The sequence below is a fragment of the Ascidiella aspersa genome, chromosome 6 (assembly GCF_963924565.1).
Source record: "Ascidiella aspersa chromosome 6, kaAscAspe10.2, whole genome shotgun sequence".
In the NCBI taxonomy this organism is placed as follows: Eukaryota; Metazoa; Chordata; class Ascidiacea; order Phlebobranchia; family Ascidiidae; genus Ascidiella; species Ascidiella aspersa.
The window spans coordinates 10,317,698-10,333,395 of NC_139452.1; the positions used below are offsets into that span (position 1 = coordinate 10,317,698).

Genomic DNA, 15,698 nt, shown 5'->3' on the forward strand with positions numbered 1-15,698 from the left:
AGACTTGTATTGTAGCCGAGTGCGCTAAGGTTCCGACATTGGCTTCCGAAAGCAGTTGTAAAGCGGAGATTAGCTTCTCTACTGCACAAACCCAAACAATACGCGCTGATGTTGTTTCAGTGAGCACAAATACACCACAACAAATCTCTTCATCGGTGGCAACCCAAATTGATACTCCCTGCAAAAACTGTTCGCCGTGTTCGGCCTCTTTTGGCGACAGTTTATCAAATCAGGCTGCCACTCGTTCAGTGACAACTGCAACAGTTAGGTCGGTTGGCACTCAAACAGACGGGTCTTGTTTTTGTCAAGCGTTTCCACGGAAAGTAAGCGGTTCAGTAGGGGAACGATACGAAGTTGTCCGCCGCGATCAAGGTCGAATCTTGCTCCGTAGGATCTACGAGAAAGGCGACGAGCCCGGTATGGTCGATATTCTTCGCGCCAGTTATAACGTGTCGGGCCTTATACCAATTCCCCCGAATAGAAACTCGCCTTACGAATCTCTGTATAACTACATTTTTGATGAAACTTCGATCTGCGATGAACATACATCGGCGACCACTGAAGGTGAAGATACAGTGGAACCACAAGTACCTTTCACAAAGCGCAAGAAATCGTCAACTTTAAGTCGAATGAAGTCCAAGTTTGGCGTCGAGCCTTCTTCGTCCAAGCGAAAACGGTATAAACCGTCAAAGCCAAAGCAAGTCGAACCTTTGTTTGAAGATACCAGCAGAGCAGCTCTTTTAGAGCGAGTACGTGCCTTGTTCAAACGCATTCGAAACAGGCCAAAGGAAGATTACTACGGAATTGACCTTTTAAGTAGGGTTAGACGTTAAACATTTGAACGAGCTTACTAAATAAAAAGTTCTGGGATAGTTTTTTCCATAAATGTTTGGTTTCCCAATCATCTGCCTTTTTGTTTCTTCTTTATTATTCCAAAACAGCAGTTTCAGACATACATATTGAGGTTTATTTGCTGACAAATAAACCGAGGTTTATTTTGCTAGCCTTTCACGCTTGCCTTCTTTACTTTTAACTTGACGTTTCCGAAATTGCTCTCATTCAACCCTCTTTCTATAGTTCTTGATATTTTTCACACGTATTCTTTTCCTATACTTAGTTTATTGTGCAATAATTAGACAACATTTATTTGTTATATTTATTGGTTATATTTAAGTGCCTGGCGCTTCTACATCGTGCAATAATTCTGAAAATACTTCCGCTTTACAACAAGACAACCTAACTTTTTCTTTTACGTTTTTTTTGTTTCTATATTGATTTGGCTATCCATATTTCCGTTCTTTTTTAATTGAACAATCGTTTGGTTTTATTGGCGCATTTTAATATTGCGAATACAAACATTTATAAATGTAGGCCTATATTGTTTTTATATGCAAATAGGCTTGTAGATTGGCAAATGAACTTTGTAGATTAAATAAACTTGTAGATTAAAACAAATGTTTGTTTATTATTGTAAATATAGCTCGATGTCTTCTATTTCCAGTTTGGTTTCCCGCGATTCCGATTCTTGCCTATGAACGTGGGTTTCTTCTGGGTTAACAAAAACGAAACCTGAACAAAGGGCAGCCCCTTGACGTGGGGTTCAGGCTTTTCACTAAGACTGCCCGGCAAAACTAAGATTACGCGAACTGTGCTTTTATTTATTTATTGATTTATTTATTTACTTAATTTAGATCGAGTCTAGCTAGTGTGATGCAAGACCATGCAAGTGTGCCGTGGTATTCCCTGAATTTATTTTTTGCTTGCGCATTTGCAAGGAACTGTTCAACAGTCGGTGGGCTTGGCCTCATGATCAATTTGCAAATTATTGGGGCGCTGGATCAGGCCGCAGGCTGTAGGTTTCGACATCTGCCCTAAGACAAGAATGTTGACAAGAAATAGTTTTGTAAAAATCAAAAACAAGTTTTTCATTTGTTGTTTTGATTGCCCAAAGTCTTAATTTTTTACAGTTCAAACCTTTGGTGAAAGTAGGTCTAAATGGTCCCGAACGGCATTCCGGTAAATTGTCGAAGGAACGTCGTAAAACCCGTTAATCTAAATGGCGTCTTTACTTTTACCAAAGAGTTTATTCAGCGGCTTTAGCTTGGCGAAAACAAAGACATGGCGAGGGCAAAAATCGTGAACATCGCGAGCGTATACTTGCGAAGACTGGATTTCTAAACGCCTCAACCTATTCCGCCTCAAAAGCAGGGGTGGTCGCCTTTACTAAAACGACTTACATTGAGGTGGGAAAGTACTTAGGCTACCTCCGGTTTTATTGATACTCCGTTGCTTAGGAATGCTAACCAGGCAGGTCTTAAGGACATAAAGACAATGATTCCAATGGGACGCTTTGGAAATCCCATTGAAGCTGCTAATGCTTGTTTGTTTCTGGCAAACGATGAAAGTTCTTATATCAACGGGGCAACGCTTCAAGTATCTGGTGGTTTGATGGCTTAAAAGTTCCCCGGTGGAAATTATTATTCAACTGTGTGAATTGTTCTTGTTCGCACATACGAATAAACACATATTTTAGCATTATTTACCTTCAATCAAAGACTTTAGAATGAACTTTGATTATAGCCTACAATAATCAACGTTTGTAAATTTATTCTCAGATTTACAAATTGCCACAAAGTTGAATAAATGCTAAAATCTATAATTGTTTTGTGTTCCCCAGTAAGGATTTTAGGAAATCTTAGAGCCAGTGTTGTAAACAAGTCATTTTAAAAATGACATAAGTTCTAGTCAAGTCACTTGTAAAACAACCTAAGTGCAAGTCAAGTCATTTTGTAAAATGTCCAACTAGTCTAGTGCCAGAGGCATAATTGGAACAAATCGATTTCAAATCAAATCCTTGTCATAAAAATATTACGATAAACTAATAAAATTGTAAACTTGTGCGATTAAGAGCATAAACGCAATTTAAAATGAACAAACACGCAACATATTGCAAGCAAATTACTTTATGTGCGAAACTTTAGATGTATAACCCATTTTTTTATTAATTTGTCTAATGAAAACACTATATAACCATGAGATTCGTTCAAAACACTTATTTCAAGTCAAGTCAATTTGCTTAATAAAGCCAGCAAGTCAAGACCATTAAAAACTTTGACGTAAGTCACGTCAGTCAAGTCATTGACTTATGTCTTTACAACACTGCTTATATATCCATTACAGGCACCCGGTTCGATTTGCTTTTAACGTTTTTAACGCTCGTATTAGAATAATTCGGGGCTTTGAAGCGTCTGTGTTAGAACATCTGTTAAAAATTTTACGCTTCAAGCGGACTGTGTTACAACTGGATTCAAGTGAACAGCGAAAGCGCAGACTAATCATGCTTTGGTATTGTATAGCCACTGCATCTTGTTAACCGAAGCGTGTCTTGTGCATTTTTACGTACGTGTTCGCATTTTCGTTTTTCGTGTGCTTTTGTGTTTGCCTGTCGCGCACGTGGCAACTGGTGTCATTCATCAGAACACGCTGTCAGAATACAAGCTGGCCAATACAGTATGAAAGATAATAGTCAGCAACAGCATTATTCACCAATACAGCAAACATTTATAATAAATACATTTACTAAACCGAGAAATAAAGCCATTCCCAACGTGTTTTACTTATGTTGAATTAACAATGCTTTAGCAACGATAAAAGTCTTTAACCTGCTATGAACTTGGTAATATAATATAAACATTTATAATATAAAAAATCTGTAGTTTGCATCGCTTGGCAACGTTTCGTCATGAATGATTAGTCTTCGCTTTCGCTGTTCACCTGAATCCAGTTGTAGCACAGTTCGCTTGAAGCGTAAAATTCACGCTTTAAAGTCCCTACTTATCCTAATACGAGCACTACAAGCGTTAAAAACAATTACAGGACTGTTACAGGACTTCCTGTAAAGCCGGGTGTTACAGGACTTCCTGTAAAGCAGGAATAGCGAACCACTGACCGCGGTATACAAAGTGACCTATTACAGATTTTTGATGTCCAACAAGTTATCTAAAATTAACCAAATATAATCAACTATTTTAGAACATAGTAAAATGCTTCAAAAACAAATATTTGTAATGAAGCACTGAGGTTTAAACCATGTAAAAACAAATTCATAACAACAATAAAATCATAGTTACTCAATAAACTAGATTGGTTATTGGTTTCTTAACTTTTTTTGTTTCTAATATTCGTAGAAGTTCCTATAAAGATTTCATTTGTGGCCCACGCAATAAAACGGTTCGCCATTCCAGCATTAAAGGATCTTAAACTTGCAATAAATTAGAGATGTCATATGACCTTTTTTAAGAGGATTTGTCCTCTTTTGAAAAGAGAAAACAATGGTCCTCCAAAGACAGCAAAAAATGCCCAAATCTCCTTTTTTGACATTTTGCGTTTTTTCGCCTTTTCTTTTCAATAGAATTACATTTGTAATTTATATGTGACTTTTCGGCATTTGGCCTAAGTTAGGTCAATTGACTATTTTTTAAATCGACGGTCTACATTTTTCCTATTAATGTTTCCTCTCAAAAAAATAAGGGAAACGCCAAACAACTATTAAACCTTAAAAATTGTTTGCTGTGCAATTCAATTCACAAGCTATACAGTTTAATATAGATTGAATTATCCTTAAAAGCATTTTGTAAATTATTTTTAAAGGAAAGGTATGTTTGCAGAACCACGGGACTTATAAATAAAATATATATTTATATATTCTTAATGAACAAATTTCCAATAAAAATATACACAATGACAGTTGATTGTACCTTTTGTAGTTTTAAATTGAAGTTTAGGCTATATGGAAATGTTGGCTGTACATTTAGCTGAAAGTGCGATCGTTGGGTAAAATTATTTTGATAGTGTTATTTTCTATATTAACATTTAAATAATCTAATGCGCTTATTTGTTGTCACAAAAATGTTGAAACACTGTCGCTTAAAAAATGTTTTAGATAGCCTATATTATTTTTCGTTTATATTTTTATCTGTAAGTTATACTGCTATTTCCTAGCACTTTACTGAACAATCGACGGTCGGTTTTTAGTTTAACATTTTTCGTTCTAAATAAACTTAATGGATAGATCAATTACTATCAAATCTATGGTTAAAATTGTAAATACTATCTCTTTTCTCTTTGCGCTGTTAGAGTAACGGCGATTTTTTCTTTTTCCAGTTTATGGTTAACCGTAATGCCTATGGACGTTGTTTTTATTCTTGTTTAACAAAAACGAAGCCTGAACAAATGAAAGACCCTTGACGTCGACCGTCCAGCAAAACTCACTTTCGAAAAAAACACGCGTTATTATTTATTTGTTTTCGTCGATTAAGATAGATCTCTGTGGCCTTTCTGTACGACTTACAACACTGGTTTATTGTTTAATATTAAACGATGTTTCAACCACGACTAACAGATTCATAAAAAGTTTTGTGTAAGTTAATTACAGGTTTTGCTGTACTTTCAGGTAGTTATTTGGAAAGGTTTACCTATTGTTTTGTCCTTTAAACGTAGCAAAACGAATGACAAAATAATTTCGTGCTCACAACTAGTATAATCCAACGGTAATGGTAATCACACAAAAATATGCACAAATTCAGTATTTCACGATATTACATTCCTTTCGCCTAAACGGGATTTTCCTTGTGATTTCTTGTGAAAATCATGATCGTAGATTTTACATCGTTCACAAAACTTCGTGAAGTAGATCTATTCACGAAGACATGATCACGCAGGCTGCTCCAATCTGCCAAAATATTTTTTCTTCCAAATTATTATTTAAGTAAGACTTTCGCATCTCAACGTTTAATAGGATATCTCATGCTTTTAGTTTAAGTTTTGTCTAGGCTGAGGAAATCCCATTCATCGTTTTGCTGCAGCTCACTCAAAGTTAACTCGAATCTTTTCAGCTGCAGAAAACGTAATACGAACCTGAAAAGTCTCCGCATCTGGCTTGTTGGCTCCACGAAGATGTCCCTGCTGATCCAATGCAGTACAATGATGGGTCGACATTGTTTATTCTGTAAAAAATAGTTAGCCGTCAAAACATCAAATGGTTACGGAAAAATTGGTGTAATTAGCAATATTATGATTCGAGAAATTAACTGGTCCTATGTGGATTTTCGCAAAAAACAGGAATAAATCAAAAATTCCCATTCAAAGAAGGAATATGCCGATTTAGTAATAATGTGGTGTTGTTCGTTGATTATTATTTTCTTTTTTGAATGTTATTCGTTTGCAAGTCGGAAAGTTGGTATTAGTTTGCAAGTCGGAAGGAAACTTATTCTCCTTAATATGAAAAAGCGTCCGCCTAAGTATCTATAGATTGCATTCGTAATAATCCTAGTGTTTTTTTACAAACATCTAAAATTCTAGATAATGTCCGTATATAGTTATCAATTTAAAATAGTTTTATATTGTTAAAACGTGCCTATAATTATAGTCGTACCAAGCACCACATTTACTCAATCATCACTAAACGCTTCTATTTTCCGAGTAGGCCTATATATTTGTGGCTTGACATTATACATGGAAACTTTACACATCCGATAATCGATTGTCAAATTAAGCAATCGCTGTATTTAAAATCACCTCACTCCGGGGCACATTGCGTACGGTGCGCCATAGAAATCGTAAGCACGAAACTGCAGGTATCCTGAAGTAACCTCTGGGCTGGAGTAAGTGAGGTTTCCCTTGACAAAGTTCACCGGAAACACGAAGTGATTTCTTGGCCGGAGATCTCGGATGTCCAATGATGGCGTAACTGAGTGAAATTATCTGGACATTTAGTTGTTTGTGCATGGTGTAGGCTACACGGTAAAATTTAAAGTATAGGCTACTGTTTCCCCAAACTTTTGTAGATAGCCCAATAGGCCTAGTCGACTTTTACTAACTTTGCACAAACATCCCCGTTAAATTCGCCAAAAATAATCGCAAAATTTTGATTCAACTTTTTTGGATAATAATATATTAATATTTACAAGAAATCAGAAATATCAAAGAAAATTATTGAAGTCTTCAAAATGAGAGTTGAACAAGCAAGATTGCAGTGCTGACATTTTATTCAGCATTGTTAAACTGTATTGTACTTCTTTCGGGTTTGCGAGGACGTTACTCTACTTTATATTGGATTGGCGTGATTTTAATTTCGTTATAAAGGATCATTGAAAAGCTATACGAACCACGAACTTACGTGTGAAATCGACGATTTGCCTCAGGAACTTTTCTATTTCAGAATAGGTGATAGATTCACCGATGGTACTGGAATACCTACAACGTGAAGCGCACAATAATTAATAATGATGATCATTTATAACCTAAATGTGTTGTTTCAAATACGCAAAAACTCTGAATCTCAAGGCTTATCGATAAAACACAGTTTTGTTTTAAATAGTCTTTTAACAAAAAAAAACTTCACACCAATTAAGTAGCCCTTTACAAAAGGAAGTATATTTGTATGAAAAATCAGCCATCCATACTTGGCCAGAAGGATATATCCTATTAGAGCGTTTCTTGGGTTTTTGATCGAAGAGATAATTTCAAAGTTGTTCCCTTTTGTGTTATATACTTCGGCGCTCGGTGTACCATCATTTCCTTTCTGCCATGTAAAAGCAAACTTTACACAAAGTAAAATTGCTTTGATTCGAGTATTTACCAAGGATTAATTCGTAACATTCCAAATACAAATAAAACAATAGCCAAGTATAGTGTTGGTATAGACTACATTTTACAGAGGGGGCTTAAGTAATATTTTATTTACGGAGGTAGGCTACAGTTTTACATTTTATGAAATGAAACTTTACCTTTATTTGGAACAAAATCGCGCAAATCACTGACTGGTTGGAAGCTGTTGACGATTCGAAGTAACCTTTTCCGGAAATATATCTTCGCTTGTGCATAATGTTAAAATAATGGAACTTTCTGTACTGATTTTGTTTGTCGGAATCGTGAACAACCTGTAGTTGAACATGGGAACAAGTTTATTTTTTATTGAAGCAGTAAATTTCTACTCAGGTTATGCCACACTATAATTTAAACGACTTTTAACATCCCCTTATATATTTTGTTGGAGATTGTAATAATAAAAGGTTTAGAAAAGGTAACAGTCTTTGGACAATCCACCAATCCTACAAATTTGATTGGTTTAACTTCAAGTTTAAGAGACGTATTTTAACTACAAATTAACTCAACCTCGACATACAGGGTCGCGAATTGAACTAATGGATGACGGTGTCACATCGTAAAAAGGTTTAAATTAACATTAACGCATAATAGAAAAGGATATAAAATGGACACAGGCACAAAACCATGCATTATACGATTTTTCCACTATAAGTTTGCTTAGCCTATGTCTTAAAGCGTTGAAAGGTATGCAATATATGTTATTGTCAAAACATTTCAAAAGCCTAAACCTTTATCCTAAATCTTCTTGGGTATCCATCAAAGGCAGAAATTGACGCAAGGGCAAGGAACGGTTGAATAGTCGCACTGGAAATGTGGTAGGAGACAAAATCCCTAGCAAAAGATATATTCGTGTTCAGGTTAATAAGCACTTCGATGGGATACACGAAGCAAGACAAAACAATAAAAAATTAAAAGCCGCATTTTTACAAAAGTGAAGTAAGAACTAATAAAATTATATTATTTAAAGTTCGAGTGACCTGTAAAAAGGCCCTAACAAACAATTTAAAAAATGTAAACTATAGAAAGTAAAAAGTTTAGTAGTTAATTATGGAAGAAAAACATTTTCCTTCGGAAAGGTCTATTAGCTTTGTTATACTTTTGAAATATATCGTAAACTTACGTGTAAGTTTGATCGTAGTTTATCAATACGTACGGCTCGTCGTTAATGCTGTAGTAAACCTGAAGTGGTAATATGTTAAACAATGACAAACTATGTTTTTAAAAAAAATATAGCCTCACATTTACAAGTAAATTATAACAATGAATTTAAATTGAAGCAAATATTTTTAGTATATTCAGTCAGTCGAATAAGAAGTAAAAATAAATTTTCCAAAAAGGTATCCTCAAACTTTTAAACAATTTTACTTAATTTTAAAGAAAATACACCGCAATAGGCATGTGGAATGGGGGAGTGTGTCCTTTTATCATACACTATATACTTTTTCCGCATGGCCCAATTGCAAACATAAACCTAAATGTACATTAAACTATGCAAAAAGTAAGTACCCGATTTCCGGCATATTCAAGCATATTGTTTCCGCCAGTTTTGATATAGTTTGCACCTCCATCATATGTGTAGTTGTAAAAGTTGTGCACTTGCGACGACAAACTTTGATTGGCACGAATTATCCGGAGAATTTCTTTATCAATTCCTACAACGAAAATACCCAACAGGAAACGATAAAGTTATATTAAACGCTAAAAAGTTTAAATGATGTGTACGTTTTAAGCAATTAAAGGACTTGTGATTGATTCATGATTTGGTTTGAAGGAAGATGGTTATATTTTTACGCCACATATAAATTCAGTTTTTACAGAAAAGCAAATCAAAAAGTAGAAGAACACTGGACGGTTATGGCTACTCCCATCCACATTCCGCCCTCATATATTAGAACAGGGTTCGGCAACCTTTTTCTAGTCGCGGGCCGAAACCAAACTCATAAAGGTCTCTGTGGGACGCACAAAATGATAACTAAGAATTGTGTTATTAACATGTTCGAACAACTGTGAATCAGGCGGGCCTCGGATATTTTTTTGCACTTAAAAACGTGTTTAATTAAATTTAAGGAGGCAGTAAAGTGTTGGCGCAAAGCGCGAAAAAAAAAACGTTTGCTTGGTTTAAAATTCGAGTTTCACGTCATCATCCATACTAATAATGAAAAGTGAAATAAAACTACTTTGAGGAACGCGATACCATTTAAAGTTATTCTAGCTGTGTGTTTGTAAAAGTTTTTAAGTGAAGGGACACCTGGCGAGCGAAGCGAACTCGCTTTTTTTGGATATCGGCATTTCTTTTAAATTTCTTGCATGTTTTTATTACATTGCTGAAAATAGAGAAATATTAAAAAATATATGTTCAATATTTTTGAATACGTTTTCCGTTTTTGTGCTACGCACTTGGCAGCTGCCCACGATACAACGGTAACAAATCGCTGGTCTGGTTGAAAAGACAGCATGGAAACGTAAACAATTTAGACGTAGAAAGATCATTCGCGCGAAGCGCGAAAAATTTTCGCCCTCATGTAGTTAAAATAGTAAAAAAGTATGTGAAATGTTGTCTAATTTGTCAAAGAGGCGGCGGGCCGGATAAATTTCATCGGCGGGCCGGCCCGCGGGCCGTAGGTTGCCGACCCCTGCATTAGAACATGACCCTCGTAAACTATATATTTTTGCAAACTTGTACGATCTAAATGCATTTTTGCGCGCTTCGGGAGAACTTTCTGGTATTAGTAATATTTTGCTCGTTGTGTGAAATATATATATTCAGCCTAAACTAGGCGTCATGCAACCTATGGCATTTTGTTAAGTGTGAATTATTTCACAAACTCAAAGTCTAACTTATGTTAAATTAAACTGTAAACTACCGCATATCAAGCAATATTGATATTTTTGATGTGCCTAATGCATTACGTATCCTATAAATTAAACGTAATTCATGACCATATGCTAAAGGGAAAATGGTGACCATAGTAAAGTACGTAAACGTAATTTGCACACATAACTTACCAACGTTGCTTAAACTTTCCAGTTTCGCGAACTCGCTAAAGAAGGTTTGAAGGGAGGATCCAAAATTATTAAGGAAGTGATTTTTTGTGTGATATTTGAAGAATGAAGCACTATCGTAGTTTCTGACAGCTGTATTGTCAGGTACATGTGTTACCAAAACGTCAGAGGCCTGCAATAAAGAGTTAAAATGATATTATATCCTAGTACGGTATATCGACCACTTTCTGCGTGCTACTGTTTAAGGATATTATGCTAATTTATATTGACAGGATATCCTGCCTTTTAAGTATAAATGAAAAAGGCATAGAAGGTAACCGACAATTCTGTCAACTTCTTGTTAGTCTCACCTTAAGATCGAAGTAGGCTGAACTTTTGTAATCGTCAAAGGCAGCTAAGCTTACAGAACCTGTTGTATTTCTGTTCTTCCAGTTTTCGGAACCTACATGTTTGATAGAAAAATAGAGCTATTTAGCAAGAACAGCCCGTTTGGGGGTGTATGTTAAGACTTTATGCCTAATCGCCTTTTATATTTAAAACTCTGCAAAAAAGTCAGTTGAATAGTTTATCTTACCAGTTACCATGACAGTATTTGACCCTTGATAGGACCAGAAATCACTGTAAGAGCACCTCGTGGCAGGATCTTTGATATTTATCGATGCTACTAGCGTCCAACCACCTCCGTCTGTTGTCATATCACAATATACCTAAAATACACAACACGTGTTGTTCACAATTTAACTGGATTTGTTAAGGTTTTCGAATTAGAACGGGGTCGGAATTTCCCAACTTTGACAAGAAACCGCAATTCAAAGATGGTTTTAATGGGAAAATGTTTGTACTAAAAACAATTCACGTCAAATGCTCCGAATATAACTACATTTCTAACATTCCAGATTACATGATATGTGCCATACTTTGCTCGTTGATATTGCCTTGTCAATATAATAGAGGCCGGACGTTGTGAGGCCGCTCATGCGGAGTTCGTAGCACGACGAGTATTTAGTACCTGGAAAATTTTAGGACATTTTTTATTTTTTGTAAATTTAAAGTGCGTAAACCATCAAACCACTATATTAAAATACTAACTTGTAAATGAGTAATATTCGCTTGAAGGTTTGGGCCTAACAACTGACAACTTCTGGAAACAACAAAAAACATTTATTTTTTTCTGCACGCCAAAGAAAATGTTTTAGGATTTGTTACCACGTAAGAAAACCATAGATAACGTCATATTATATAAGTTTATTAGCGAAAAGTTATACATATATATATATGGATTCCTTTGTGTAAATAATTAATGTCTATTAATTCGTTTACCTGATAGGCCAGAACTGCGCATACGGCTATTACCATCACCGATATTAGCAGGATAGATAAAAGAAGCAACGCCGAGGCCCAAAGGCAACGCAGGTCGTTTTTCTTAAGGCGTTCATCTTGTTTTGCCGAACATATAAACAAAAAGTCAATACTTAAACAACATTAGACGAAACACAATGATTGAACTATGGCATTGATTCAAATGACTATAATTAACGGTTGATTATTATGATTATTGTGCCAATAAGACGTATTTATCGATACTGTAAGTTAAGGAGATTTTAAAGATCAAAGAAGATCATGACACTGAATAATCATCTGAATAGCCAAGATCAATTGACCAATTACATCAATAAAACATTTGTATACACTGCGGGATTTTGGAAAACAAAAGTCATACATCGAGAAGAAATAATAAAATTGCGCAAAATACGTGGAAACCGCGAAGGTTGTCAAATTATAATTCGCTTTATTTAGGTCGGGTGACGTAAGAACTGGTGGTTACGATTCCGTACAACACGATTAAGGCTTGCGGAAAATGTTTTTACACATACTATTTTACACACATATATATTCCATGTTTTCATTTTAGCAAACCCACTTGTGCTTACTTACTTGACTTAACTTTGGCACCATTAATCAAATGTTTCTGTTCGGCTGACTTGATCACGCTTGTCGAATTTGCTTGATCGGCCATTCGGCGTTCCAATATGTTTGGCACAAGGTACGGCAAAATGTTCTCCCCCGGCGAATACAACAACTGACTATCGAGTTTGAATGATGACTATAGATATTGAAATGAACTTATCGCAAGATAAACTTGACACCACGTGAAGCCAACTTACGCGTCAAGCAGGCTGATAATAATTCGAAGTAAGGTTTTGTTCGACAATAAGCAGACATATGTTGTAGGCCTATTAGCTGAACAGCATGAAGGTCCCCTAGGAACCGCAGAACGTTTTCCTGTGGGTACTCAAGTTATTTAAAAGGTTTAAAAGACTATGAGCGAAACACAATTGCCACTATTAAAAGCAACGCTCGTTATACTGTCCGAAAGTTTCTTGCGGAAAAGCAAACCGAAAGTTTTAATATAAAATTGGAAAATATTTAACGCAAAACGCAAACGGTTTTAAGATTGTTTGTTTTCATAAATGGAGCTCCATTTGCAAAGATCAAAGAAAGAATCACAAAAAGCATGTAACTCCACTTTTACTTTCTGCTTAACGGATGGCCAGCTCCTAATAAGCTATAAACGTTCGTGAAATTCAATTTATGCAGGGTTTCTAAAGAGCTTTTTATTATCAACCTTAATTGTCGCAGCAATAGGTTACATGGTAGGTTGCACATTGTATGCTAAAGCTGCATGTGTGTTTGCTTTAGGTCTACCATGTTTTCATCGCCAACAGGGGAAAAAATATTTTTTACAAATAGAGTTTTACCTTTAAAGAATTTAAACTCTTATATAGCCTATAAGCATGTGCAGGAGGAACAGCAAAAAATACATACAACTTTTTCGGGGGGCAGATTAATTAACACCCTAAACAATTGATGTTTTCTTTACATTTTTAAATAAAAAAAAAGATTACCTCATTCTTTCGTCGAAAATGATTTGACTCAACTTAGATCTCATGCCAAAGAGTGACACAAAAATATATTTCTTCTAAAACATAAGTAAGAAAACGCCAAATTACAAAAAAAGGATGTTTGGTGTTTTTAAGTGTTCATAAGAAAAATCCTTTAAAAAGGGCGTATTCAGGCCCTTGTCTTGGCTATCATATCATTCGAAAGTATGAAAAAAATTTATACCTTTTCAGAAGTCTTTAAATGGTTAGATTATTTCTTGATATGGTACTGTGAATCCCCTTCAATTGAGGTTGCTTGTACTAACAGATTGAGCAAGCTTTGGCGTATGGTTGTTTCTCGACTCGCTCCTTTCTGAGCCTGCATAGCTCAGTTGGTAGATCGACGGCCCCGGCTTGACTGGAGGTCGTGAGTTCGAACCTCACTGCAGCCTAGTTTTTTTTCTAGTCTGCCCTATGCTTGCATCATTGATCGACAGATTCGGTGAAGAGTTTGCAATGGCTTTCGGTATACTAATGATATGTAAGCCGTAATCGTTGGTCAAAAAGCAGATTCAGAAGGGCTAGATTTCAGTTGTAAACACACATATGTGTGTTCATGTTTCATTGGATAATGATATGGTACTGTGAATCCCCTTCAATTGAGGTTGCTTGTACTAACAGATTGAGCAAGCTTTGGCGTATGGTTGTTTCTCTACTCGTTCCCTTCTGAGCCTGCATAGCTCAGTTGGTAGAGCGACGGTCCCGGCTTGACCGGAGGTCGTGAGTTCGAACCTCACTGCAGGCTAGTTGTTCTTCTAGTCTGCACTGTGCTTGCATCATTTATCGACAGATTCGGTAAAGAGTCTGCAATGGCTTTCGGTATACTAGATTATTTCTTTATTGAAAGCCGCGTTACTTGAGCACCTTTGGGTGTAGGTTATTGTATGTCGATGTTACATTGATATCCTAAATTATGTCAGAAACTACCAGTAAAGTAAACATCGCGCATACATTGATAACAATCAGAGGTAAATTATACAAGAAACACGCTATATCTCAACAGTTACAAGTTTCTGACATAACCAACCTTATTCGTTTTGTACTGGGTTGTTATAAACTTATGTATGTATCCGTTCAAATTTTAGGGTTAGCTTAACTTTAATATTTTGGAAGTTACTTATTTTTAAATTAATTTACTTTAAAAAGTACCTTTTAAATTATTTCATGGCAAAAAAATTTAAAATTTTACATGATGTTTCATTTCTCATTTATCCATTTTTTAACATTCTATTATTTTGCGCTTGAATGATTCCGGCTGATGCGAGACTAGCCATGACGTAATTTCTTTGATTTTTCTTAGGGGCGGCAATTTTAAATGCAGCATTATAGATATGTTTTTTAATATTGAATATAAGCATAAAAACTTAAAAATTGAGAGTTGCGTGTAGGTTTCTTTTATATCGCTGTATTTCCTTATATTCGGACAAACATGTCGACTGTTAGGTTAATGAAGACGTAAAAGAAGGTATTTTGTTCCCTGTCTTATAACTGTTGTTCTGGAGTAAATTGCAACTCTTAATAGGCTATACCGTCCATAGTTTTAATTTGGTTTGTATGACATTGGTTTCTAGAAATATGATAAATGTTTTAATACAGTTTTGAAATTGCTAAGTGGGAAAAAATGTCTCTGGCATAGAATCCTACCACAACAAATATTATTTGGGTTAGGATAGGTTAATTGATATTATTAAATAGTACCCAAATATTGTGACTTAATTCAATTATTTGTTTAATGCTGTGGTTGTATTTTAGACCATTGCTCAAAAAATATATTAGCGCTTCCATTGCTTAAATGCTAACTTGCACTAAAAAACAAATATTGTGCATTGGTTTTGTTGAAGTTGTAGGATTGTAAACATGCCCATTTTAATAAATCCGCCAATACTATATGTTTTGTGGGCTAATATAATTATAAAAAGCATTAGAATGTGGCAGATCTAGACAAGCGAAAAAATTATACATCAAAAAGCGCGGCTCAAAGGTGCACCCCACCTTATCTGCATTTTGTTATGAATATAAACATTGACGCAAGTTGGATTAAATTGTTCTGCAATAAACGAAAGGCGACTGACAGTTAAATTTCAC

The 15,698-nt window shown here is 35.4% G+C and overlaps 1 protein-coding gene and 1 non-coding gene across 2 annotated transcripts; one reads left to right on the plus strand and one right to left on the minus strand.

Annotated features, from left to right (window-relative positions):
* Positions 1-5,816: 5,816 nt before the first annotated feature.
* On the minus strand, positions 5,817-12,848 carry LOC146139646 (uncharacterized). The gene is made up of 15 exons (XM_083392502.1): positions 12,607-12,848; positions 11,992-12,107; positions 11,761-11,812; positions 11,589-11,680; positions 11,246-11,378; positions 11,022-11,113; positions 10,675-10,843; positions 9,175-9,320; positions 8,789-8,847; positions 8,397-8,499; positions 7,788-7,940; positions 7,464-7,582; positions 7,178-7,254; positions 6,582-6,748; positions 5,817-6,005 (listed from the first exon to the last, which is right to left on the minus strand). Exons 1-15 carry the CDS (start codon positions 12,686-12,688, stop codon positions 5,817-5,819), a joined length of 1,749 nt encoding a protein of 582 aa, XP_083248628.1. The 5' UTR covers positions 12,689-12,848.
* A 1,435-nt stretch (positions 12,849-14,283) lies between these two features.
* Trnaa-ggc (transfer RNA alanine (anticodon GGC)) lies at positions 14,284-14,358 on the plus strand. The gene has a single exon. It is a non-coding gene; the product is annotated as a tRNA-Ala (tRNA).
* Positions 14,359-15,698: the final 1,340 nt, after the last annotated feature.

Excerpts from the sequence above, each read along its gene's own strand:
- LOC146139646 (XM_083392502.1), bottom strand. The coding sequence starts at position 12,688 with ATGGCCGATCAAGCAAATTCGACAAGCGTGATCAAGTCAGCCGAACAG. Across the intron at positions 8,500-8,788 it reads AACTACGATCAAACTTACAC|GGATTTTGTCTCCTACCACA; the intron begins GTAAGTTTACGA and ends ATCTTTTGCTAG. Across the intron at positions 6,006-6,581 it reads CGTACGCAATGTGCCCCGGA|AATAAACAATGTCGACCCAT; the intron begins GTGAGGTGATTT and ends TATTTTTTACAG.